At 43.6% G+C, this 27884-nt stretch overlaps 1 protein-coding gene across 1 annotated transcript; it reads left to right on the forward strand.

Annotated features, from left to right (window-relative positions):
• Positions 1-2112: 2112 nt before the first annotated feature.
• Positions 2113-27884, forward strand: LOC117728110 (collagen and calcium-binding EGF domain-containing protein 1-like). Its single transcript, XM_034528837.1, has 11 exons — positions 2113-2225; positions 3642-3722; positions 23582-23634; positions 24561-24695; positions 24915-25052; positions 25327-25460; positions 25575-25689; positions 25943-26073; positions 26443-26478; positions 27003-27038; positions 27696-27884. Exons 1-11 carry the CDS (start codon positions 2113-2115, stop codon positions 27882-27884), a joined length of 1161 nt encoding a protein of 386 aa, XP_034384728.1.

Genomic DNA, 27884 nt, shown 5'->3' on the forward strand with positions numbered 1-27884 from the left:
ATTTCAGTCACCAAGTCATTTGAAAGACCTGTGAAAGAAATGACAAATGTTCTTTTCAACACCCGACAGGACTCGCATGAGTTCATTAATGTCCGTAACGGCGAGATGTTAATGTGCACATTGTAATTCATCATAATGTGATGTGAAAATACACATTCTGTACATAGTGTGCTGGGCTAATCAGATAGCAGTATGTGTGGTTCAACTTGGAAAGACAAACTTAGAGCTCAAGTAATCAGGTTGTGATTGCAAATGTGATTAGAAAAACACAACTATTGAGCGGATGACTATGCATTAACAACTGGCCTCTATATGGAGGTTTTAAATCACTTTTCTTCTATTTTGTAATCTTTCTCCCTTACCCTTTCGCCTATTTTCCAAACCATACTTGAAAGATAAGTTTTTTTGGAGTTTATCTTTCGAAATTTGCATTTTTTAAAGCATTTTGAAACAAAACTGAAAATACAATCACACTGAATCAGCAGTAACTCCAGTGCAGTCCAATCACAGAGACTAGGGCTAATTATTTGTAAAAAATAATTTAAGTGCATGAAACAAAGTAGATCATGAACATTACACAGTAAATGATCTGCAAATCATGTGAATTTGAAAACACATGCACTGAGTTCTGGGTGTGCCTGATGACCACATCTTTCAAGCTCCCTTGTCAGGCCCGCTGTTTTCAACATTTTGCAAAGATCTGGTCCCAAAATATGGGAAGTTGGGTCTTAAGAAATAAATTGCACTGTGAGTCTATGGCTGCTTGGATTCATTTTCATATCATGATTTTGCCGATGACACTGGCATTTACATATCTGTATCATAAAATGAGGATTGCCTCAGCATTGACCGAATCAAAGGGGGGGGGTGGGGGGACCAGGGCCTAAAATAAAAATGAAGAGGAAATAAAGAAGCTGCTCATTGAATCATAATGGATTCTGATCTTTTAAACGTCTGTCAGACTTTTCTTCTTGAATAATTGCAAAGAGCTTTCCTTTGGTCTTTCTAAAAAGGCCGTCAGACACGAGTCCTTACAAAGACCACATCACACCATTGAATGCCAGTCTGGCGCAGAGCTAATTTCATTCTTGTTCATCATTTCTTTTTGCAATTTTATTCTCCTTTTGTCGTTTAGTCTTTGTTTTGGTGTCAGTGTAATACTTTCAGAAAAGCCCTTTGTATAGCTAGATAGATAGATATATACTTTATTAATCCCCAAGGGGAAATTTGTTGTCATAGTAGCGCCCAAATGGAATAGACTAAATAAACTAAACACACAAAATAAAATAAAATATAAGAACAGGGATGACAGATATATATAAAATAAAAAATATATAAATATATAAATATATATATATATATATATATATATATATATATAAAAAAATGCATACACACAATAGAATACAAATAACTATCACGTGGTGTGTGTCATTAGTTAGTCCATCCTATTTCTTGAATTATTTATTTATTTATTTGTATTAGACATATCACCTTTTTTCTATAAACACAGCATCCAATTGCGCCCCCCCCCCCCCCCCCCCCCCCCCCCCCCCACACACACACACACACTCACTGTGGTGTAGTGAAAACGCCATTATGAAACGTGTTTCTTTCATGAAATATTCAAAATGTCAGCATAATATATTTGGAGGTAATTTTGTGATGAGGGAGCTTTATTTAACTGATTTTGTTATTATTATTATTATTATTATCATCATTATTGTTATTGTTATGATCATTATTATGATGCGATACGTCATCACCACCAATGGGCTGTGCGGCTGTCTGCTCAGTCTCTTCTTTAAAGGCAGGAATGTAGCTCCAGAGGGATTAGTGCGAACACGCCGGGCTGTAAAGCCTTCATTTGCTCTCCAAGGGGTCTCTGCCTCAGTGCGTAAAGTTGGGACGGGGCTCCGGACGCACTGCGCAGCACTTATTATCCCACTGGCTCCATGTGCGTCACCTCTGCGGGATACTCGACGAGGAGTTCAGATATTTTAATACCACCACCCGCGCGGGTCACTGACAGATGAACACGTTGGGCGTGTTGCTGATGTGAAGGCGCGTTTTCCCTGGAACAGAGCATCTGTCCCGGAGCGCAGAGGGGACATGGGTCAACTTTATGGTGCGACTCTTTTCCCATTTGGCGCTATCTGTGTTGTCTTCCTGTGGGAATCTGGTGCCAGCTCTATCAGGGCGACGCTTGCAGTCGACACCTCGAGGTAAGCCTCATGGACCTGATTAGAGGATCCTTCACATAATCTCGATCTTGTGTGAATGAAAGACTGAGTGCTGATGAAGCCATGTCCACCTCATCGCGCATGTGATGGTTTAAACGTGTCGGTTTTAAGACGCAAAACAAAACCGACAAACATAAGAAATATCATTCATTTGTATACGTTGTTGTTTTTTCCAACATGAACCACAACATCTGAATAACAGTTTACTGATGTGGTTTTAGAGGTTAATGGAGATTACAGCTCCATGCATATTGGGAACAACCACTCTCCTCACGTTACTTGTTTGTTTCGCCTTTAATCTCACCGGTATACAAGTGGCTCCCTTGTCAGGTTAGCGCACAGTGCCAACAGCCATAATAGAGTTTAGTCTGTGTTTTATTGGTTTCTGCTCTTCACCACATACTGTGAGAGCAGGCTGTCAAAGAGGAGACCCCTGGATGAACCGCTGCAGCGCGGCTCATCTAATGGGATGTTCAGGGAAACGCACAACAACAACAACAAAAAGGGCAAAGGGAAACTCCAAATGGTTGGAATCGGTCGCGGTGCACGGAGCCAAATGTTACTTGTGCTAAGACAAAACATGACAGATGCTATTGAGGTGCCTGCATGGACACAGTGGGTCAGGAGGGGAGGAATCGATGTGAGTGCAACACACCGATATTCTGAGGAGAGGAAACCACTCTGCTGATAGTGAGCCCACAGACAATAGGACAAAGGCTTTATTTTAATTTTATTTATACCTATGCACATTCTGTCCACTTTAAAAGGTACAGTGTCAACTCACACTTTAATACTGTGATTGATGGACCTCCAACAGGAGTAAATTGCTGTGTCAAAGCCTTTAAGACTCATTATTTAGCTGAGCCTAAGACTGTGCATGAGGACACTATTATATTCACATTGATGACCATGTATTCTTGAAATTCCCAGTTTAATGTCACTTTCTTTAACTGTTTATAATTATAAATATGAGGGAACCTTGGTATTAATGAAAGTATTAATGAATAATTGATGAAATAAATGCATATATAAATACAACAATAAATACATAACTGCGGAAATAAATACAGAAATAAACAAATAAATGTGTTGTATGTTACCGACTATTATCAGATGTGTCACAGCAGATGCACATTCCTGTAAAGGGGTTTATGATAACTGTAACCTACATATTTCCCCTCCTCCATTTATTTCAGCATTTGTCAATTTTTTCCCAATTAATTAATTAATTAATTAATTTATACATTCATACTGACATAATTTAACAATGAGTGCACCACAACGTTCATATTCCGGTCCAGCCCTGGACTTTTCTCACTCCCCCTGTTTCACGAGTATAGAGCTGCGGAGAAAACTGTGTGGTCGACATTCATTTCCAACGTGTCTTTCTTTTCTCAGAACGGAGTGTCCACATGATAAGATCGAGACCGTGGAGTATCCCTGTGTCAGAGCTGGGGGGAAGAACAGCACTTGTTTCAGGTAAGACTCCCAGCTGATGTTTCTACTGGGTCCAACAGGCCTGAGCCACGACGCGTAACAGCAGGAGTTACGATACTCTATACAGTTATATTTTGGTATTCCGCCTTTTCCAGAACAGACTTTTACTCCAGGACCCTTTGACAGGACACGTGTCTGCTGATGCCTGTGTGGAGGATTGAACCTGAAACATTTGGGGGCTGTGAAACGATTTCTGTAACCACTAAACCGCCCGCTGTGTCATTTCCAGAACCCCACACAGTATATCTTTTGGAAACTGTATCACTGGCGAGAGAAAGAAAATAATTTCCTGAAGATCACCACTCAGAGACTGAATGATGATTTTAATTTGTTCACTAACAGCAGCGAGCGACCCTTTAAAGAAGTCAAGATTAATTGTTTGGGGTTTGGTTTTAGTTTGTTAGAGTGCTGAATATTTGGGAAAATATAAGTAAATCATTTGAGAACATTTGTTACTTTACTTTACTTTACTTTACGTGTACTGCAGTTTTCCTCTGCTCTCCACTGACCTCCACCAGCCTGGCTCTGTGATAGTAAAGCAGAATTTGAACTTGGACTTTCTCAGCTTGGGAAGGCCCCCTTAGGGAGTTAGGCCTGTTTTATAACGTAGAAGTAATGTGGCAGAAGAGATGTGATTAGTTATTTGTATTGCACTGTATCCATTCAGAGGAAGACAGAGACCAGAGACGCATTACAGTGATTAGCAAACACCAAATGTGGTTCAGCAATTGAATCTTCAGTGTTTTTCTAATGTAATTGAGGCCAAAAACAACAACCATATAAGAGGGGAATACGGGTCAGTTTTTGAAAGAAGATCACATATCATATGAGCGTCTTGAAACATAGGCTCACGGAACTAGATCAATTCAATGCAGGCGCTGTGGCAGGTTGTTAGACCTTTAGCTTGTGATACATCATACACAACAGGAGAAAGTCAATGGAAATTGCTCATTCTGACGTGTAGATAACTTTCCTCTGAAGCCAAACATTGGCTGGATTTGGCTGTTGGAGTAAGAAGATCCTTTAATAAATGAGGCACCGGGCCTAGTGTGAGGCCCGACCACCGGATCTGTTCATCGTCCAGGTTAGACTGCAACAGCCTCCTCTTTTATTTCTGGCTCTGACATGTAACAGTGTGGTGCTGGAAGGGTACGGGTTAGATGAGGTTGTGTGTTCCTAGCCATGTCTCTCGAGGCGGTCAAAACTATTTAGCAAATAACTCTGGGCGACCAGGTTGATCCATAGTGTCTGGACACAAAGATCCCTTTGGATTTAATATCCACAAGAGTGCTATGGTGCCAAGACAGGGCAGATGAAGCAGCCGTTGTTCATTTCCATCTTTTTTAGACAGTCTTATTTCTTATTGTCGGGGAGAACCGTTACACGGCGATTTTCTCAGAGCCCATGTGAGTCTCAATTGATCTTATACTACTTCAGCACATGTTTTACCCAGAAAGCTGTTTTGGATCACGGAAAGTAAATTCAACGAAACAATCTTTTTGGGGGGGAGGAATGACAGGCTGTATTTATTGCTTCATGTGTCATACTCCTGATCATTTGACGGATTATTCAGGACTTGAACACAGCGGGGAAGTTTGCCATTTCTGAGTTTTTCAGTATTTCAGCACGTCAGGTGTAACCGTCAGGAGTCGTGCGGTCGCACTGCATATATTAAATGTTAACCAACATAATGGGCCTGTTTTGTCTGCACTGGTCCAAAGAGGCGTGAAGGTTCTCACTTGTTTTTTTTACCTCTGAAAACGTTATAAACTTCTCAATCTCTAGTTTCAAGCCTTCTTCAATACAGCATGATATTCATTTAGTAAATTATGCTCCATTTAGGGTACATTTGACAATATAGCAGGGTATGCTTTTGGGCGTGGCTACCTTGGAATTGCGACAAGTTGCTACCATGGCAACCTGTCAGTCAGGATAGAGGCGTAGTGATGCATATCCCCCAGCTCCACCCACTCGTCCAAATATAGTCACTTCTGGCTCCAAAAATCTAAGTTGGCGACGGACAACAGGCCAAACTAAAGGCTTCAAAATGGTAGTCGACGAACCAATGGGCGACGTCACGGTGGCTCGGTCCACTTCTCATATACAGTCTATGCTCACAGAGGATATGCTATGCTATGCTATGCTATGCTAAGATAAACACATCGTTTAATCAATTTCTTACACTTTCGCGATACAGCCACTCCGCGAACACTGCAACGCATGTGAAGAAATCCCGAAGTTGACAGCCCTGCCGGCCCTAGTTACAGTTACTATCCTCTGAATGAACAATTGGGGTTTTTAAACTGTATTTGACCCAGACCTGGTCAGTCAAACAGTATAATCTCTTCTCACAGCTCTGCCGTTTTCAGACAGACTCGACACTTTCCAATAATTTCTGGCTTTCTTCTTTTATTTCTTCACCTGGCACCACTCTCTCATGTTCAAATAATCTGGGAAAGCAAGCTATGTCTGCACTTTTAAATTGAAGATGGCATGTTAACCATTTGGAAAAGGTCACACCTTCCCGAAGAAAGCGGGCTGAGTTGCTATCAAAACAGTGAAGCAAATTATGGTACTTAATGGTACTTAAATTATGTCACCACTTACCAAAATTATTTCACCACTTACCATGAGGCAATGCCATTTAACGAAAAGTCCAACGGTGATATTTAAGAAGCATTATAAACCATTTCTTATGGTGATTTATTAACTTTTTTCAAACCTGTGTCAGTGTGATTGTCTCTACTTGTGTGCAATGTAATGTCTCTGTCTCTGGCTCTGGCTAAACACCAGCTGTCCATGCCGGCCGCACGTCTCCTGCTCCTCCACTGCGTTTTCTCATTTGTTTTACAGCAGACCAGCTCGATTTCTACATTTCTATTGTTCTGGCTGTTTTGTGTTCTGACTCTGTCTTCCCCGGAGGTCGGATTGCATCCGTGCCAATCCAAACATGCGTGGTCCGAACCCATATCCGGAGTGATGCGAGCCTGTGTGAGCTTGCGTGTTTATGAGTCTGTGTGAATTGCGTCTGTGTTGTCTGTGCTGGCAGCTACAGCCGGTTTATGATGATGAGAGTTGATTTGATGCTGCTTTCTGAGCCCTCTCTCTCTAAACACTCTCAGCTGCGGAGTCCAATCGGACAGGGCCGATGGGCTCCACTAAACTGTGAACCGTTCTTTCAGTTGATTGGCATGTTGTTCTGGTTTACATACCCTGAATGGCTCATTACTGCAGAAGATAACACCCACGGTATCACGCTACTTGCTCAGGGACGATGGTAAAAGTCACGGTGACATGATTGATTTGTATTGCTTCCATACTTTAAGCTTCTTTTGTTGTTACGATGATCCATCTCTCCCACTGGGAGATATATAGTTTTATATTCCATAATACACAATAAATGTATGTATTTGTATAAGTAGGAGAAATGGCTGGAGCTGAAAGATATTCTTTTACATCAGAACAAACGTGCTGGTTTCCAGCACCTGAACGAATCCCTGAACAGCAGTGCTCACTGGGATTAGCAGCATCTTAAGTATTCATGGCTGCATCACTGCCAAGTTGGAAGCGTAGCGCCTCACATGGGAGTTGCAAGTGGACGTTTTGTGGTGAAGAATTCTCGCATGTTTCACCTGATGCAACCCTGTCACTGAAAGTTGAGAGGATGTACTGCTTCATTCTGTCTTAGATGATAGTAAACCGAACATCTTGGGGTTCTAGACGGATGTTAAGACAAAACAATTTATGTGAAATCCCCACAAGCTTCAGACGATTTTGTCGGGCTCTTCTCACTAATCCTATAGACCAGAGATTAATCCATTAAGCTAATCAATTCTAAATAAATCACTTGAGGATGAAAATAACCACAAGTAGCAGCCCTAAAATGAAAAGAAAAAGTGCCGATCCAGAAGCTGTCATCACTGGTCTCCTAACACATATAGTAACACTAATTCCTGTTTCCTTGCATTTCTCAAGTGCATCTCTTCTTTCTCGCGCCTTAAGTGAGCCAACCAAGTGAAGACAGTTACTGTATTAGCACTGCGTGACCACATTCTTTCACACTTATCCTATTTTACATTCTCCCACAAACGCATACCTACAGCACAGCAAAGTTCAGAGCATGTGGCCGGAAGGAAACAGCCCAACTGTATTTGAAAGAGAGAGAGAGAAAAAAGGAATGCTTACAATCTGTGTTTTTTGACTTTGCTTACAGAAATATCTCAAGGCTGAGTCACACGGACTTTGGTCATTTTGGCAGAATTTTCGCCTGTGAAGCTTCTCTGTGGAGGTCTCTGATATCATTACACTGTTGGCCCCTTACACACATTTCTCCTTTCAAATCCACTAATCATCTGTTGCAGATGAGGTGCTCACTCACTCACTTTCCACGCACACAGATGACCTGACTATATCTTCATGAGCATCACTAAACACTGGCGCTCTTCATTGCTGACTGCTTCTGATCTTTTGAGCCTGTTTGCGCTCGGTAGAGCTCCATTGGTCCAATGCGTTATGCCAGCTTTAATACCATTTTAACCACAACCACTTCCTGTGTTGATTCATTATACCATCCATGCAGGGTTTGCCCCTGTGAACATGTGATTGGGGGCTGACTGTTGAAGGCAGGAAGGCCTCTTTACAACTGGCATTCACATGCATCTCATACTTGGATTGTGTCCACATTAGATACACTGTAGCTGCATTCCCTCTCTTCTGTTGGCAAAAATACAGTTTGGGCGAGTCTATCTATGTCATTTTCACCCTTTAAAACGATACGTGTGCATCTTGAATCCATGGTATTAAAGTATTGGTCAATCCAGTGTTTCCTAGTTTAATGTGGATGAAAGCTTGTGGCCATGTAGCTGTGTGGTTAAAGAAATCGTTCAATTGTTCCAGGAATTAACAAAAGATTGACAAAATGCTGATTTTATTTATTAAAATTGTGCCCAACCCATTTATTTGTTATGATTGATCAAATTGGAATCAAGTGTGCATTTCTTTCCACATAAAGCCATTTCAGAACCATTGTTACAAGCCGAGACAGAACAAACAACAATTTAACCAGAATAAGCTCAATCTAAACGTTCTCTGCATCTGACGGAGTCTTCTCAGCTCGTTGCACCTCGAACAACCTCCACTAAACAAAAGTTGCAAATTTCAAGTTGCAGACGGCACCTCTGGTTCAGAAAGGTGAAGCCAATGTGTAAGTGCCTTAAACTTACAGTCCTACTAATGGCCAGCAGGGGGCGACTCCTCTGGTTACAAAAATGTGTTTGATTGCATCAAAGTCTTAGAGAAAATGACCCTACTTTTTGACTTTATGGTCTCAATAAAAAAGATACAAAAACAGCCAATAAAAAAGCTACAAATTGCAATATTTACTTTCAGCCAAACTATTAGGCTTGTTGAGCCAGTCCTGCACAGAATTGATCACCGGTGATCGCCGCACAAAGCACAACGGCTATGTCCAACTTGATCCCGACTTTCTCGCCAGAATGAAGAGCTGATTGGCTTGTAGATTTGACATTCTTGCCTGTGTAATTGTTTGTGTAATTGGTTGTGTGATTGATAATAATAATAATAAATATATAACACATATCAAAACGAGAGTGTTTTACAGGCAGACAAAAAGAACAAAAGATAGCATGCCATGCAGATACACGCACATTTCCACATACAGTCTATATTTACAAACACATCAATAAAGTTTGATTCTATTAGGATGTAACTGTTTATGTGACTTCCTTTATATGATAACAGGCTAAACCAAGATGGTATACATTAAAACATGGTACTTGCTAAAAAACCAGTAGGTTAGCACATTCACATTGGCATTCAGCTCCAATTGCTTCTGTGCCGAGGAATAGCCTCACATAATAGTAGTTCTGGACTTTTAGCCTCTAAGGCACCTGTAATTCACAGTTATATGATTTCTGGATTTGTTGATATGTAATTAACAGTCTGATCACCCACCTAAAAGACAATATTAACATCTGAAGAATGTAAAGTCTTACCAATGCAAACCCAGAAATATGCCTCCATGACTTTGTAAAGACCACATGAGCTCCAAACTTGCACCTTTTAGTCAGTGAACATTGTTGTTGGCGTGACTCAGCGACTTCAGATCTTTGCTGGTTGTTGAACTGCACAGTTGGGGTTTGCTTGTTTTTCACTAAGTGAACCACAGGGTTTGTCTTAGTGTTGGGTGGAGTTCTAGACTTTGCTTTGCGTTTTCTGCAATCCGTACAACTTCCTAAAATGGGTTACTGAAGGTTAGTTATTTTGCTGATCGTCACACATCAGTTAGTCCCTCTCTTTTCTTGGGAGCTAAATGTCTCATTATACAGGCCATGCCGGCTCTTTTTGTATCCGGATATGAAGGCCTGTCACGAGATGTCTGGAGAGTGGATACCAGTGGTTTTAAAAGGTCATGCCACAGTCTTTGTTTATAGCATAGTTGGAACATCCTGCCAAACAAAAGTTCTAGCATGTTTCTTTTGTTGTTGAAAGAACAAGGCAGAAATGTTAAAGACCTTTTTAACATGTTTGGAAACTCTGAAAGTGGTCTTCAAGAAGATGTGTACATTCCCGACCGTAGACCAAGCCCGAACACCCCAACCACCCACAGTTGCCGTGGGCGTGTCATACCAGAAACGTTAAAAGTGTCGACTAATGAGCCCCGACTGAGACCGACTCGGGTCCAGGCCTGGATTCCATCTCCACTCTTCTCTATTCTACAGCTTTTCTCTTTCTCGTTCGACTCAAATTCTTAGTTATGCTCTGCAGAGACAGAAGCCAGGCCTCCGTCTAGTAGCCTGAGTATAAACGTTGGGGTTGAGGTCAGGTCAAATTAAATAAACAACCAGTTGTGTACATGCTAAGTGTTATTGGGGAGTGCGCGTAATCAAAGAGCTTTGATGGTTGTTTGAGCTTTATGCTAACCAGAGAAGGTCAGCCTGGTTAGCATTGAGAAATCGACCGTAGCCTTGTCCTTGTCAAAAATGATCACGTCTGTTACTTTGAGGGAAAAAGAAAATATGATGAGACACACTTAAATCTGTCTTGAGTTACTCTTAGCAACAGCATCCTCTACTTGTGTCCTGCTAACTCCGATCCTCCTCTTTGGACAGTAGCGTCTGGTTAGGATGGAGGGGGGGGGGGGGGGGGGGGGGGGGGTGACGGCGAGAGACACAGAGTCTGCTTGCAGGGTGAATGATATCCTGACTTGATCCCGATTGAACGTTTAACTGGCCAATTTGCTGACTGACTGATTGACTCGCTGGTACGATTGCTTAACATATTGACAGCTGTTAGCTTGGAGATCCAAGCTTGAATTGTGTGTATTGTGTATGTGATGCATGTATGAGACTGTGTTTGTATGAACTTTGCTCTTTGACAACTTCAATGCAGGACTTAAGATAAAGTAGCGTTATCGCATGAGTCTTAAGCTCCCTCTCGTCGCCTTTGTTTCCCCTCTGTATTTACGGCAGTAGACTTGGCTCTCACCTCAACTCTGGAGCCCACGTGGTTTCTGCACATTCTTGCAAAGCTACGCTAACCCATAGGCCACACAAACAGACGTACTTGTGAAACTCCAGTGTTAGCAGTAGTGATGCATTGCTAAGTTGTAAAAAAGGCCAACTGAAAGCAGGACTCAATCAGAATAAAGCGCACAAACAAAAGAGCCATCAGCAATTCAGAAGAAATAGAGCTACAGGACATCAGATTTGATATAAAATAAACACGATAATCATTGAGACTAACTAAACACAGAGTAAACTGGGCTGATGAAGACGTGGAAGACGAGGTTAATGAGGGAGAACATAATGTAGTATGTTGCTGTTACTTCCTTACATCATGGAGATGTTCATGCAGTCAACAGCTTACTAAATAACTCGGCATTTAACATTTATTTAAGCTATTAAGAACCATGATACAATGCATTTCTGTCACATATAAATGAAAATGCTGATGCATTTGTCTTTGGTAGTAATCTGACTCTTGAAACACAGGAAACTCCCAAGAAACTGTTGGAACAGGAGGAGTGATGGATAAAAGAAAGACTCTCTTAACACAGTCCAGATCCCCAGAATAAAATCCATCTACTCTAGTTTCTCAACCTCAGCATTTTTACTGTTTGTTCCACTGTTGAGCACTTTGTAACTCTACGTAATATATAAAGATGGGTATCATTATTTTGAGAACTAAACATACTTAAATTTAAAACAACTTGAAATCTCTTTAATTGTCATGAGAACTTTGGGACCTATGAGAAACGTTTGAGCGGCCTTGTATTATGCAAACATCCCACGACAAGTCTTTGAGATTTTATCAGCTTGAAAGCACAAAAAGAAAAAGCAGAATTAAGGAGACTAGTTTATTTAAAGTGTGTTGCTATGGAGAAGCTAATATCTCTCCATCTGATGCACTTTTTTTAATTGGGCTGATCAGTGCTAACAACGATCATTGGGCATATATCAAATTATTATTAAAAAAAAAGGTTTGTTGAGGGCTGCTGAGCCATTCACAAACAGCGTAGTTAAGATCGTAGGCCAATACAAAAACAACAGGAAAACTACAGGAAGGTGGCACATTTGGAAAAAGGGAAAGTAAAGTAAAGGAGGAGGGGGGTTGGGGGGTGCTTTTGAAGCGGAGGTATTTGTTTGATCCAAACAAAATAAAGTTGCACTCTGGCAAGCCGAGTGTACTGCTCGGTGGGGGATATGCATGAAAAACCACATAAAAGTTTTTTTTAGTTTTCAGTTTTTTCAAAAGAGCAAGATGGGGAAATCAGAGCAGGGAGTTTTTTTCTCTCCTGTAAGTAGCTTCCCACTGTGATGTGACATGTGGTGGGATGATGACTGAGGCCTCTCCTGCCGAATGTAAACTGTAATCGACTAGTAAATTCACGCCCCCTCTCGGATTCCCTTTCAAATTCTTTCTTCCATCCCGCTCTTCTTGAGTCCATTACTGTCACTGTTTTCTCTCTTCTCTCGCTTCTCCCACAGACTCCCACAGACCTCGATCCATCCTGCCCATATTCTTCTTATATTCCCCTGTATCTTACTATTTTTCTCTCTGCTGTCATTTTCTCTTTTATTCAGCTTGTTCCAGTTTGTACTTCCTCTCTCCCACTCGCTCTGTGGCTCACTCACATCAGAGCTGCCATGGAGCCCACACTGTCACTAATTGCACTCCCTGAATACATATTCTCTAATTTCTCTAAAAATGGAAAAGCGATTCCAGAGAAAATCTGTCCGAAGCTACTTTCATTGACCAGTCTGTGTTGGATGGGGGGGCGAAGGGTTCAGTTCATGTTCCCCATCACTGTCACTATCATGGTGTAGCAAACCGCCTCAGCTCCCATACTAGCACTAATGTAGGAGTTTTCAAGATCATGAATAAGGACACTGTTGGTGAGGTTGTCTTTTATTGCACAAGATGTTCAGTTGTCATGCATGATACTAACTGGACCAGGGACACGTATAGATCCTTGAGGTACACAACTTCTAGTACATAATGAGAAATTATAAAGAATTGGCAAAATGCAGGGAATTTACACTTTCAGATGACGCACACAGGTAAGTAACTCTGTGGAGATAAACATGCAAAAGAAGATTCACTTCACTCAGGTGCTAGTAAATCACAACACCAGATCAGCTGCACCTTGCTTGAAAAACCTAAAACCCCAGGTGCTTTGGCTCAGGTTTACAAAGGGAACGGCAAATGTAGAACATTTGTTATAAAAACAACATTAAAACCCCTAAAACAGCAGCCGACGGCCGTGTGCAACAAGGCTCTGAAATTAGACACGGTTGCAATTACTCTCCAAGACATCCAAAATACTGGTCACGAACTTACCAAAATATGATACAACACTTATACAATATGCATTTCTAAATAGAATACAAAAAGACAAGAGATAAAACCCAAAAGATAAAGTACATGACCAAAGCTAGCTTACCCCAATTAATTTGTCTCCCCGCAGTCTCCCAGTCTTTAGTTGAACACATCAAGATTGCAACTTATTCATGGAGCACCAAAGGATACAACTGTCGGCCTCATCTATGCAAAGTTGACCTCTGTTTAAAGCCTACCCAATTGAGTAGTTACGTTTAAGCCCACCGGTAACGTATATGTCTCCATACAGCCATGCACCAGACAACAAGAGCTGGCCATGACGATGCCTGTGTTCATATGTCCTGTTGTGTGGGGGAGAGCCACTGGTTACACCTGCCCTACTCACCAGTCCCTGCTGGCCTACCAAGACACTCCAATGGAGTCGAGCCATTCAATCACTATTATCATTTCCACCTGTGCTCTTCGGTTGCATTCAGTGAAGCCAGGTTAAGCCTGGCTTCACTGAATGCGGACGGAGAGCATCTTGACTTATGTAACATAAGTCAAGATGGACGCTCCTCGGACTGTCAGGTCAAATGTGCACAATTCCGTATTCCTGCTCACAGGACGTCTGCCTCATTGTCAAAGACAAACAGCATGGGGGTTATTTTTGCTCAGTGAAGTGTTTTAACACACGTTTACACAAGTTAGTATTTGTGTCATTGAAGTGGATCGTGAACTAGTGTCTCTTTTCGCCCCCCTGTGTCTGAGAGACAGATGCAGACAGAAAGGAAGCAGAATGCATCACATCATTGAAGTGCTATTCATCTGTTTCTAGTTGTGGAGACAGAGGGCCACTTTCTATAGAAGCAGGTGATGAGAAGCAGACGTGTGTGTGTGTCCACACGTTCTCTCCTCTGCGAGCTGTATGTTGCCGTGTGTCTCGCACTGTACAATGCGAGCCTCAACGTTAAGGGCCTACTGGGATCTGCAGTCAGAGGTCCCTCTCTTATGAGCCCATAAAACAAGCTATTACAATGCTGCTGTCGCTGATAAAGTATTTAAAATAAAAACATCCTACTGCATGTCCAAGTTTTTCTCAAGTGGAAAAGGTGCATCTGCATCTCCTCTTCCTTTCTAAGACACAAGCTGTTTGTACATGCCATCATCGCTCAATAAAACCCGCACGCTTTTCATTTCACCAGGAGCCCCAGTGGCTCGTCCTCCACTGACGGGGTCGACGCAAGAAAATGGACAAACATTAAACAGTGAAATTAGGTGCTGAAGCCAGTTATGTCAAACAGCAGGAAACGTGTGACTGAAGAATGGAAGGAGGTGATTCGATTTAGGTTTCAAACAGGCAACAAGGACCAGATGCCTGCACCGGTGCCTGTTTTCTTGCGTGTCTACATATGTCCGTGAGTGGCACGGGAATATGTCTGTGCTTGGGCGCATGTGCGGGGGTTGTTTTTGCTTTGCGGCTGTCTGGGTCGAATATCACGACATCGGAGACTTTTATGCGCGTTTTGTGTCTACATGCGTGTGCGTGCACAGGTGAGCGTCAATATGAGATGATCCTTTAAATTGGACGTTTGATAAACTGTAAACGTGTGTGTGGCATGAACATACTGTGTGTTCCGGTGATTAAATGCCCTCTGACAGCAGTCTACAGTTCATCCAGAGGATTTTATTGAGGCACCGATAGCTTTGTCTTCAGCTCGCTCCTCATCGTTATAACACCAGTAATTTGTTGTGGCTTTAGCTTAGAGTTAAAACACTTCTCTCTGCTCAAATCTCTGCTTCCCGAGAAGTGGAAACAAATGGCCGACTCGCACGTTGAGGGCAACACATTCGGACCGACTGCGATCCGCTCGCCGGGGGTTGTTTGCGCTGCATCCAGAAGTCCACAGGGGCGCCCGGTTCAAACTTTCGCTTTCTTTCCTCCCTTTGGGACTCTCCGTGTACCTTGGACGGCGGTTAACAAAGCCCGAGCTGTGGGAACAGCAACCTGTTCATCTCACACTTCGGAGTCGACGCCAGGTCTCTTTCGGCGAAAAAAGCTGTGCCGCTCTGCGTTGTGCTGTTTCATTACTCTGAGAAGCACTCAAACCGCGTCTTCGTTTTCTCAGAGAGAGAATTTTTACGAGCCCTTTGAGTTACGCTTCCTGTGTTTAATGGAGGTACTGTCTTCGTACGGCTGTGGACCAGAGTCGGACCTCCCAAAAAACTCCAGTCATCGTCTTCCATCTTCTTCTGATTAGTGTGCACCTGAACGGCCCTCTAGACAAGCACAATGGCTGGGGGTTTCTTTCCCATGTATTTTTCTTTTTGCATACAATCTGCTCTAGATTAGCTCTTTTCACTCTCTTTATGGCCGCGCCGTCACTCTCAATACCTCGGCAAAACAAATCACTGGCCAATTGATCACAGACTGGGACGGCATTGTTGTTGCAGTATTGTTTGAAGTGGGCAAGCCCAGCGGGGAGCATGTTCCTGTTTGCACGGAGCTTTGTGTCATGTGACACAATTGAGTTTACCAGCTGGGGAGTTACAAGTGAAAACAGTTGCAACTCTCAACTTTATTGCAGTCACAAGGCCATCCAGAAAATGGAGAAGGCCCTCTTGCTCTTATCAGTCCATTACTTTGAGCTGCGGTTAAAGTCTCCAGAGGGGATCTTTCTTTTGTCTGGCATGAAAACTCAAACAGACACATCGTTATGAGCGATCTGTCGTCAGCATGACCTCACCGCTTAGCTGCTCTCAATTACCCATATCTCGCACTTACCCATCCCACATTGGTCACTGTTACCCTCATTCATGAATGTGTTTTATTGGCATTGGTACACACACATATATATATATATATATATATATATATGTATAAGGAAAACATGTTTCAAGCATCCAATAAAATAAGTGTTACTATTGACTGCTTCTCTTTCTGCCACACACAACTGTACAACTGGTGATAGTGATATCATCCACTTATTTTTATGCTGATATTTCATGCCAAAAATTACACAATCGTGGGGAAATAGCATGGCCTGGTATACCGCAATATCGCAATATTTCCTTTAGCTTCCCAGATATGGTCTCAATGCGGGCAGGAGGCATTAACATCTGGTACCAGTGGGCCAGTGTGTGAATCAGGCCTAAAACATTACAGCTGTTACGCACATTACAATGACATCTGTTAAATATTAGTCCATCCGACAGAAAGAAATGTGTTTAGCTCAATATTGATCAATACAAAAACTTGATTATTCAGGAGGGCCCTTGATTCACTTAAGTCAGAAGTCCTAAGTCCTAATTTACATTGTATATGTGGCAACATTGTAAACATGTACTCCCATTTGTCTGCTCCGAAATATAGCAGCTTGGATTGTCAGCAATGCCGCATTCCTGCCGTGATAATGAGCTTGGACGAGGTCTCGGAGGCCAGAGACGACTGTAAGGGGCCCAATACATGGTCGTCAGAATGAAAAAAGTGAATGGAGCAACCTCTTAAATGGCAAAGCACTTACCAACACAAACCACAGTACTTATGAGCCAATTTGAAAATCTGGCATGCAAGTGTGAAAATGAGTCACTCGCCTACGTCACGTTAAAATCTGTCAGTGGTTTGGGGGAAATCACGTATGACTAATGGCAATTTACAAAAGGCCACAATGAGGTGGTGAGACTCTGCATCATTCTCAGTCATCATGAAAATCTGTTCTGTTGTATCTGAGGTGTTTAATGGAACGAGGAACAGGCAGGAAGAAATAGGGTGTGGTATCAGAAAAGGTGCAATATACGGGATTCGGATCCCTAATGTAGCAGCAAACAACTGCTGGCTGAACATATAGTGAAGCAATTTCTACATGAGCAGTTACCCTCCCTCTGTGTTTGTTGTAATATTAGATATTAGATATGATGAAACGTGTTTCATCTTGAAGGAACACTTTTGACAGTGTGGGAAATAAGCTTCAATTTCTGGCCAATAATGAATTAAAATCAGTGTGTAGTTAGCAGACGCTCAGAAAATGATGAAATTACATCTGATGAAGTTGGTGAGAAATATAAAAGCTAAGTGTCAGATGTTCAATAGTTGTGTCAAACTGTCCCGATGATCCTGCAATGGTGACGGTTCGGAAAGTAGAGAAAGCAAAGAAAGGTCAAAGGGTGTTTTTTTTAAAGAGGGGGTTAGGATGGGAGAAGGGCAGGAGACATGCTGGAAGGATGAGAGTGGGGAGAGGTGAGGCATAACAGAGGGGAGGAGGAGGAGGAGGAGGAGCGCAGGTCAGCTTGTATTCTGGTGGAAGTGGTTCAGACCTCCTGTGCTCCCAGTCAAAGCGTCCTCTGTTAGACCAGAGCTCTGATGTTCCCCCTGAGGCCGGGGTCCTGGAAGTGGGCTGGCAGAGCAAATAAACACAGAGGAGGTGCGTGACGCTCGCTACGCTAACACCTTCACATATGTATACTCACAAGAGTTTAAAATGAATACACACACACACTAACACACTAATACACACCATGCATGCATACGCTGTGCTCTTATAGTGCGCAGCACCTTTAGGAGGAAGACGATGGAGAGGCTGGTTTTGTTTCATTTGTGGAGAGCAAACCTCCACAGATTCTTTTGAGTGTAAAAATGTGAGGCAAATGGGTGGAAAAGTACATATTAGCTCAGTCTTCTTAAAAAGTAGTATAAATGTGCTTTCAGTAGGGATTAATAAAACACGAAAAGGGCTTATGGACAAAGATGCCAGCAAAAACAAAACAAAGCTTGACATCCGAAATGAGCAATACTGACTCCCAAATGAACATTTATCAGTAAAGGACTTGGCAGCCCTCCAAATAAATGTGTTGTATTGTTGATCTCGTCATGCTAATGTCTTTCTGTGTAATCCATCATCTCACCATCAGGTGCGACGCAACCAGCCAAGTTTTTTAACTGCGTGTGACTGTGGATTGCTGAGCAAATAAATCAATTACAGCACGGGTGATGAATACAGCATGCTGTAATTATAACACGTATAAGCCTACATCAGTAGGAGGCATCCATCAAACTGACAGGACGCACACACACACACACACACACACACACACACACACACACACACACACACACACACACACACACATGGCCTGGTCTCCTGTCCTGGTGTGTCAAGAGGCCATTGACCTCCACTGAGCTCCACTTCCTGTGTTCTTGCAAACGGAGTCCCACGAGGGAAACTCTGAGCTGACAGCAACCTTCATCCCTGTCTTTCAACTGTCCTCCTCCTCCTCCTCCTCCTCCCCCCGTCAAGGTCCTCCTCCCTCACTTCTTACTCATATCCTCCCCCCATTGTCTTAACATGCCCCCACAGATCCAGGCGACACACAGGAGATGGGATTTTCAGCCTCTTATAATCTCCCTCACATGTAGAAACTCTACCTGCAAACTAGGAGAACGACACCCTGCGACGTGAGTGGGACTCGTAACGCATAGTGACAGCATCGCCTATGGAAAGCATCATCCATACTGTGCGCCGGCCCTCAGGACGCCTGCACTGTCTGGTTTGGGGACTCGGGGAGGCAGTGGGGTTTTCTTTCTTGGGGTGCTATAATAAATATCCTGTCTGTGTAGCGCATTCCTGCCGGCGAATGCACAAATAAATCACAAAACAACCCCCCCCCCCCCCACACACACATACACACACACACACACACACGAACACACACACACCACACACACTGGAAGGAAACCCCCTCGCTAAAGTACATACTCTTCAGTGTAAAGTGATCCAGGCCCAGGGCTTGCCTCTGGATCCTGTCTCGGTGCTTTGTCCAGTGGTGCCATGCTGGTTTTGGCAGCAGCTGCCACAGCTGACTGGGAACTGGGCAGGTAGCTGCTGGGTCAGCCACCACCAACACAAGGGACTGGTGGGACAAGGTTGGTAGCCAAAGACTGGAGAGGAGGATGGGGTTTAGGATGCTTTTAAATGGGATCAGGTCAGTGTGGCACGCAGACTCAATATGGATTTGTCTTCACATGCTGGAGATTGCATGTAGACACCATGAGCCATCGTCAAGGCACAACTCCAGGCCTTGTTGGAGGCCTGTCGAAGGTGACTAATGTTTTTAATCCGGCTCACAAAAAATCAGCAAGAATAATGTTGCTGCTTGCCACAGATCCTTTCCCTCTGCAGGAGCTGTCTCAATGCATTAATTCATGGATCGGTCTGTAATGTCCAGTCTACTTCCAGTTCTTTTATTGTTTATTGTAAGTTATCGCGCTCTCAGTACACAAGCTGTCAAGAACAGCATCCACAGTTAGTGATTTCCACACTCACAGTGTGTCAGGGAAAGCCAAGAGGCTGTCCAAGTGTCATCCAATCAGCTGTGGAACACGCACTAATTACAACATATCTGAATAAGCTAACCTTTTTTTGGGGGGGGTGGGGGGGTGGGGCATTTTGGAGCTGCAAAGAAAACTGTGTGAAAGTTTTTGAAAAAATAAACAAAGAAATCGGAAACCAATTACAAAGCACTATCAGGCAGACGCCAGAAAAAAGCAAATGTTGGCATTGTGCATATCTGCAGAGCACAGGGATACGTTCGATGTCAACGTTTCTGCAGCAGAAATAGGTTTCATAAATGTGTTTCACATCAGCCTCGTATCACGACTTGCAGAAACGTACAACGCCACTTGGCTAACGATGTGAATCGGTTAGCTGGGATTAGGAAACCAAACTGCGTGGTTATGGTTTGAAGAGAAATTGTGCTTTGTGTTCAAATCAAAACTCACCAATACCTCACTATTTGACTCACATGAACAACGGTCTCCTGGATAAAAGCCCTGTGTGTCCTGTGTTTGGCCCGTGCACCAACCAGCCACTGTACATTCGCTACTGATATACTCGTTATTACACCACCTGACTTTCAATGACAGTGGCTTTATGTAATGCCAATCCACATTCAATGTGGTTTGCAGAAACAAACAATGACAGCATATTTTCCCTGGCAACATGACCATGTTTTAAACTAGAGCACCATTACAACGGTCTGTTAAAGGCTTTGCGCAATCCTCCTGGCCTCAGCGGACTTTGAGAGGACAGAAACAAAATATTCCCGAGAATGAAGTAAAGATGGCGAAGGCAGACACCTCATCTGGTTTCATGGACAGAGGGCAACGCGGGGGCCAACAACACGTCAGTCTGAGGAGAAGAGAAAGAGAAAGAGACAGAGATTATGACAACGAGTGAACCAACGGGACGCACTGTGAAACGAGAGGCCTGAATGTAAAGCGACATGTTTCAAATCCCAGTCTGGATGTAAAGCGCGGGTGAAGTAAAGTGAGAGGACAGGAAAAGAGGAGAGAGGAGAAGGATAGGAAGCTTACTAGCATCATGGATCGCTCTCACTAACAAACTCTGACTGGCGTTAAAAGGCTGTACCCAATTACTGGATAGCATCCCAGCCCTCACACACACACACACACACACATGTGCAGATGTGGACACACACACACAGTTAGATTGTTCTGGAAAGTTTAGGTTACTGGTAGCTTTATAATCAAGGCTACTGATATTTTGCCAATATGTTGTGCCAATATTCAACTCAAAACACTGCAATTCAACAGATACTGCTAAAAGACACACACTTGTATTCCCACCGTGCAAAACTTCTACACACACATACACATAAGTCAGATCCCACGGATCTGATCTCTGTTTTAGGGGCCGTGTCATGTTGACCAGGGCCTGCCGCCTGTCTGACCAGCATACTTTCACGAGCCAAAACAAAAACACACGGGTCACCGCTCCCTCCAGCCTCTTCTGTTTAGAGGCCCCACGGCCTGCCTGGCCCGTCCATCACAATAACCCAGGGGGAGAGCTGATGAGGGCACGTCTGACTGACAGACGGCCTGTCGATGTATGTGCATGTGCAGTGTTCTGTAGCGAGAGGTCAGTTGGCTTCCGCTGCTCTGTGGATCTTTGCTATGAGTCATTTTTTGTTCTGCTATCCGCCACCGTCTCGGTTATGTCACTGGTCTGGTTTTTTTGCCGTGTTTCACACGTTTGACCAATGGGCAAAAGTCGTGATGCTTTTACAGTAACATCAGGGTTTCGGTATGTGCACATGCGTGAGTGTGTGGGGGATGGTTTGTAGCTTTGAAAGTACGTGCACAGGCCGTGTAGATCCAGAGTTGAGGTTAGAGTCAAGTCTAACGCCGTAAATCCAAAGGGAAACAAGAAAGGTGCACTGAGTAGATCTCCGCCAGGTGTGTCTGCAACGACCCCTGCTGTGACGTGTGATTGAATAAACACAACCCACGAGTGGCTAAACTCCAAGTCTAGACCGCAACTGTATCAGACGTGGGAGTTTTTTTTCCGATCGCACGTCTCACACATGCCGCGCTCATTTTAGTCCTTACATTAATCTATGTCGCTGTCTGCACCGGCTCCCTCTAACACCATGAAGAGTTCATTCAGGCTTCAAGTCTATTTTGATGACAATACGCGTGGAAACGTGAGGTTCGATGCACAATAAAACATCATCTGCATCGATACCCATCTGGGGGTACCCGATGGGTGCATCCCTAGTTTTCCTCCCGTTGAACGAGCATTCGGTTAAAAGTGAGAATTGTTACAACAATATGAGCAATCTCAAGGTTTAGGGTGGTCGGGATGAATTCAAGTTGTTGCCTTGTCCTGAATTGTCGTGTCAGTGAAATGAAAAGAGAGTTCGTCATCTTCAATAAATCTGATTTAATAGAATTTTGGGGCTTTTTGTTTCACATCAGAACTTTTTTTCCTGGCCAGCAGTCGACTTGCATCTGCAGTGCATTATCCCAACAGAGATGACCGATTGATGGATTTATTGACTGATTGACTGACTGGATGAGTGGCATCTCAGCATACACTCTCCTGTCTCCATCCCTCTCAACACTCCCGGCTACAGGCTGCAGATTAAAGCTGCTCTCATCTGGATCTCATCAGTTTAGGCCATTTTATAGGTTATTTTTCATTCAGGAGATGGAAGGCGGGGGGGGGGGGGGGGGGGGGGACCTCAGGGTGATTGAGGGTTACACTGCATGGAGGCTGGAGTAGAATAAAAGAAACTTGTTGTGTTAAAGGGGGCCGTGAATGGCAGCATGCTTAACTCCCCTCTTAACAGGATGCAGTTTTTCCAGACAGGAGTCGTGCACTCTTCCCCTTTTTCTTGAAGCTTGTGTGTGATGTTTGTTGCGTGGCTGTGCTGCTCCAGTCTCTGAGCCATTTCCTCTCCGTTTTTTCCAACTCTAATGTCTGTAACATGTGCGGCGGCGGATTGTTGCGGGGACGGCTAGACGAGAGTCATTGCCAAACAATTTTCTCTCAATATCCCTTGCACATTGCTGCAGTTTAAAGAAAACTGATGCATATCTACCGAACTGTTATGAGCTCACGCCGCAAAAGCCGAGGCTGTAAAGGGGTTGAAAACTTATTTCATTCATAGTTTCTTAGTTTAGTTTATTTGGTCAGGGTTCAAGTTCTGGTCGGGGAACAAGAAGGGAAATGAGCCGAGACGAGAGAACAGACCAGAAGCCCTCAGACGACTGGAGTGTCAATCTGCTGATACATGTTTGCAGTATTGCAGTATTCTTTTATAATAAGAATCAACATATCATCAGGCTGGTTTAATCTGTTTTAGGTACAAGCTAACAAGTTGTAACATTCTAATTAAAGGGTGCTGGTAAAGGATGGGTTTTGTTACCTTCGGAAAGAGCTTTGCCAGATGTTTCTCTCTGTTTCCAGGCTTTGTGCTAAGCTAAGCTATGCTAACCGTTTGCTGGCTGCAGCTTCATGCTTTTCGACAAAGAAACACGAGCGTGGCATCAACCCTCTCATCTAACTCTCGGCAAGACTGCAAATAAAGCAAAATGTCAAACGATGCCTCAAATGGTGATAAACAGATGGGCTGGCCCCCGCCGATGTTTAAAATGGTGATAGAAATGCAAGCGTCTGATTACTTTTTGTCTTGCTTTCCAGGAGGAAATGCTGTGACGGATTCCGCTTTGTGATGGGCCAGTGCATACCTGAAAGTAGGTAAACCATTCACACTGTCCTCTAAGTCTGGCTCATGCACTCACATCTGATCTCACATGCTCCAAATGTGATATGCTGTCTCCGACACAGCAGTTTCTATATTAAAACAAGCTGCACAAGACACGGCCTGGCCACCACATTTGGCCTCCGAAGAAGAAGTCCACAAAATGCCAATACTGTGGTTGACTTTTATCCTTTTGGAGTAATTGTGTTGAAGGAGTCGTGTCAAATAACATTTGCACGTTTGTACAAACGAACATCCAACCAGTGAAGAAACTGCACAGAGAACTGACACATCTTGTTGTGGTCATCCATAACATGTGTAATTGGGGAAATTGGACTTACATAATCATGATCAAGAACACAAGTGAACAGTATTGGCTGGTTTAGTGTCTGCAGACTGTAGCGTGCCTCCATTGAATAACAGTGAGTCACATTGGCCACTAGAGGACACTGTTTCTCCATGTTCTGCCCGGGCCCCCGGGTACACATACACCAAGGGCCACACTACCTCTCTTACATAGGAGCAATACACAAGTACTTAATAGTTCATTTTGCGTGTCTTTATAGTTGTTTTCTGTGTCTTTGTAGTCATTCTGTGTGTCTTTGTGGCTGTTTTCAGTCTATGTGTGGTGTGTTTGTGTCTCTTTGCAGCCGTTTGGCATCTCTTTGCAGTTGTTTAGGCCTCGCTGTAATCCTTCAGTGACAATATGTAGTTGTTTTATGCTTTGTTGTGGTCCTTTTGAGTCTCTTCCTGTTTGATGCGTGTCTCTTTAAAGGACAATTTTGAGGTGAAGGCCAGGGGGGCAAATTATAGCTAGATATAGCTAGGTACTATAATAGATAACAGTGGTGCGATGGAGAACTATGTCAAACTTAAATCCAAACAATATTCTCTCTCTCTCTCTCTCTCTCTCTCTAGGTGTGGATGTGTGTGCAGCGTCGCCCTGTGAGCAACAGTGCACCGATAACTTTGGGCGAGTTGTCTGCACGTGTTACCCCGGCTATCGCTTCGACCGAGATAGGCACCGCAACCACAAGTCTCCTTACTGTCTGGGTCAGTACGCTCCCTTCTCATATCTCTCCTGCTTCAATACGTTTGACTATCATGTCTGTTACTGTGGTCTCTCTCTCTCTCTTTCTCTCTCTCTATCCTTTTTTTGAACTGGAAAAACAGCGCCCTCCTCCAGTTGCTGTTATATTTAATGTAAAAATGAAAAGTCTCTCTTTGTCCCCCCTCACACACACACACACATACACACACACACTCACACAGACATTGATGAGTGCGAGCACCTGGGCAGCAGCACGTGTGACCACGAGTGTGTGAACACAGTGGGCAGCTTCCTGTGTCGCTGTCACAGCGGCTACATCCTCGCACCGGACCAACGCTCCTGCATCCCCGAACACAACTGTAAGTTTGTCATTTCAATTGAGCTTTACAGCGTTTGGATGAAAATTCAGTAGCAAACTATTTCAACAATATAGGTAATGTTGCTGATGATTCTGATATGGATGGTGGTTGTTTTTAATTCTTCCACTGCAACTGTTTTACACTCTGGAAATGAAGAGAGTCCTGTTGGATTTGACCCCGTTGTTCAAATATCACAGTGTGACACCATTAAAGGATCGTTAGAGGTTTGGTTTCCCAGCGGCGGCACTATGTAAATGTATGTTTTGTGTTGCAGTGAGTTCATCTGGGAAGTCAGACACCCTGATGAGTGCTGGTACCTGCTCCTTCACCTGTGAGGATTTTATGAATATGAAAAACAGTCTGCTGCAGCTAAAACTAAGGCTGGGCAACACACCGTCACCCAACCAGGTAGCATGTCTGCTTTGGATATTTGAATGCATTTGGATTCAGGTTTTTAATATATAAAATATGAATATATATATATATATATATATACATACATAGTCTTCCCACTGTTTTTAGGTCCCTGACCTGGACAACAGCAGTGACAAGCCATCTCTGGGGAGGGACGGAAAAAGTCCAGATACTCCTTGTCTTCCTGGTCTACCCGGTCCTCCAGGAGCTCCTGGGGTCCCAGGTAATGGAGATGTTGTCAGAGTAACAACATTAAAGAGTGTGAATAGCCAGAGAAAGAGGACATTTTAAATAAATTGAACAAAAATCAAAGAAAAGAAAATGATCTCCACAAAAGCATACACAAAAGATTAAAGCAGCAAGTTGAAGACCAGCGTTTTAAAAGGAGCTGAGCTGAGCAGTTTGTCTCCCTGATGCCAATGATGATCCAATTTTAAATCGCTCTCTTTGTCGCTGTACCCATCTGTCCTCACCAGGACACCCAGGAGAACCGGGAAAGAGAGGGGACCCCGGGGACAGGGGCCCGCCTGGTCCACGGGGAGACATGGGACCCATGGGTCCACAGCCTGACCTGAAGCATGTGAAAAGAGGCCGCAGGGGGCCAGTGGTAAGAAAAAGAAGAAGAAAACATCAATCCCGTAATTAAGGGATCATCACATCTGTTTTTCAGTTTGTTTCCCACTGAAGCTTCTACAGAGCATCAGAGGTCACGTCCTCAGTGTGTCAGTCATAGGAATAAGGGTTTGGTGCCACTGTTAGTGGTCGGCCATCACCTCTTCAGTTTCTATTCATTTATAACTGTGTGGTGGAATTTTCTGTGGGGGGGAAATGTGTTTTTCGAATCTCTGAGAAAAACTGCCAAACCTAGTGACGTGTTGGTTAAGATTTATCTTTAGAGCTGCTACAACCTATTTTCATCTGTGGTTTTAAACAGACTAACAAACCCTCCCATCCATGTGTCTTGTCATTCATACAGGGACCCCCCGGGGCAACAGGAAGAGATGGACTGAAGGTCATTATTACATATATATCATATATTTTCCTTGTATGTGCTGTCATTTATTCCCCTCTCTATCAGTTTGTACATCTTTGATTCCTCGCGTCCTCTCCTTGGTTATTTGTCCCACCCACCTGAGATGCGAGTGAAAAACAATCGAAATCTCTTTTTTTTTTCACGGGTGCCAAAAACACTCCCGCAAAAGGATATGCGTCCTCGTCTCCTCGCTCATAGCTCCTCCAGCAAACCTCCTCGCTCCTTGTTCGAGGTGCATTTTTAGGAATTGAAACATCCTCCCGGATGGCGTGCTGGGTTCGATTTCCGGGTCAAGGGCAGGAGAGGGAGACGAGTATAGAGAAATGAGAAGAGTTTCTGTGTATAAACCACCATTTAAATACACTTTAGCAGCGACTGACTGGGCCGCATACAGGGCCAAAATGAAATGAACATCAAGTTATAAAATGCCTTTCTGGACAGCTGTTTTTCAGGACGTTAGCGAGTTGTTATCTGGGTTCATTTGTGCTCTTTCTCATCTGCAGGGTGACAGAGGAGCTCCGGGTCCCATAGGTCCACCTGTAAGTCAATTTATACTTATACCACCTAGTAAACTCTCACTTTTTAAAGCTACTGTCTAAATCTACTTATTAGCCAGCTCTCGTCTTATACCTGCCTCCTTCATCTACTTGTCACCCTCATGTTATCCTGTAAATGAGAAACATACAGCTGCAGGTTCATTGTATTTATACATTGAAACTTGAACTGTGAATTTTTTTAAACCTACTAATAGTCACTGTAATTTGTAAAATGTGCACGCTGAATGTGTAATTTAACAATGTTTTGGTTGTTGCATTTTAATGCAACTTTTAATTCTTTGCTGCTATACACGTTCGAGTTTTCTTTTTTCTGGATCGAAAGCTTACGTCTCACCTCATAGTCCTGTTTGAGGTGGAGCAATTAGCTTTTGACTCGGCATAGCAGGGAAAGTGCCGGTGACACAGACGTAGTTAACGAGGGTTCTATTGCATCAAGTGTCCCGGTACTAGCTCACCTAGATGGAACAGAGTTGTCCATCTCCCTGCTATAACGTGCCAAAATGTCTTGCCATGTTATTGGACCTCACACCTCAAACCCACTTGACTGGTTGTCAAACCCAGTGACAGACGACATGTAATCATTTCCTCACTTGCCCCCCCCCCCCCCCCCCCCCCCCCCCCCCCCCCCCACTTCTCCAGGGACCGCCCGGCTCCTTCGACTTCCTCCTGCTGATGATGGCTGACATCCGTAATGACATCGTTGAACTGCAGGAGAAGGTGTTCGGGGAGCGGCGGGGCATCTCCCTCGACAGCCCTCCCCATTCCAGCGGGGAAATGGATTTTGTGGAGTGGGGCTCTGGACAAGGAGATCTCCTGCTCAGCACCTGA

The sequence above is a fragment of the Cyclopterus lumpus genome, chromosome 3, assembly GCF_009769545.1.
Source record: "Cyclopterus lumpus isolate fCycLum1 chromosome 3, fCycLum1.pri, whole genome shotgun sequence".
Lineage (NCBI taxonomy): Eukaryota > Metazoa > Chordata > Actinopteri > Perciformes > Cyclopteridae > Cyclopterus > Cyclopterus lumpus.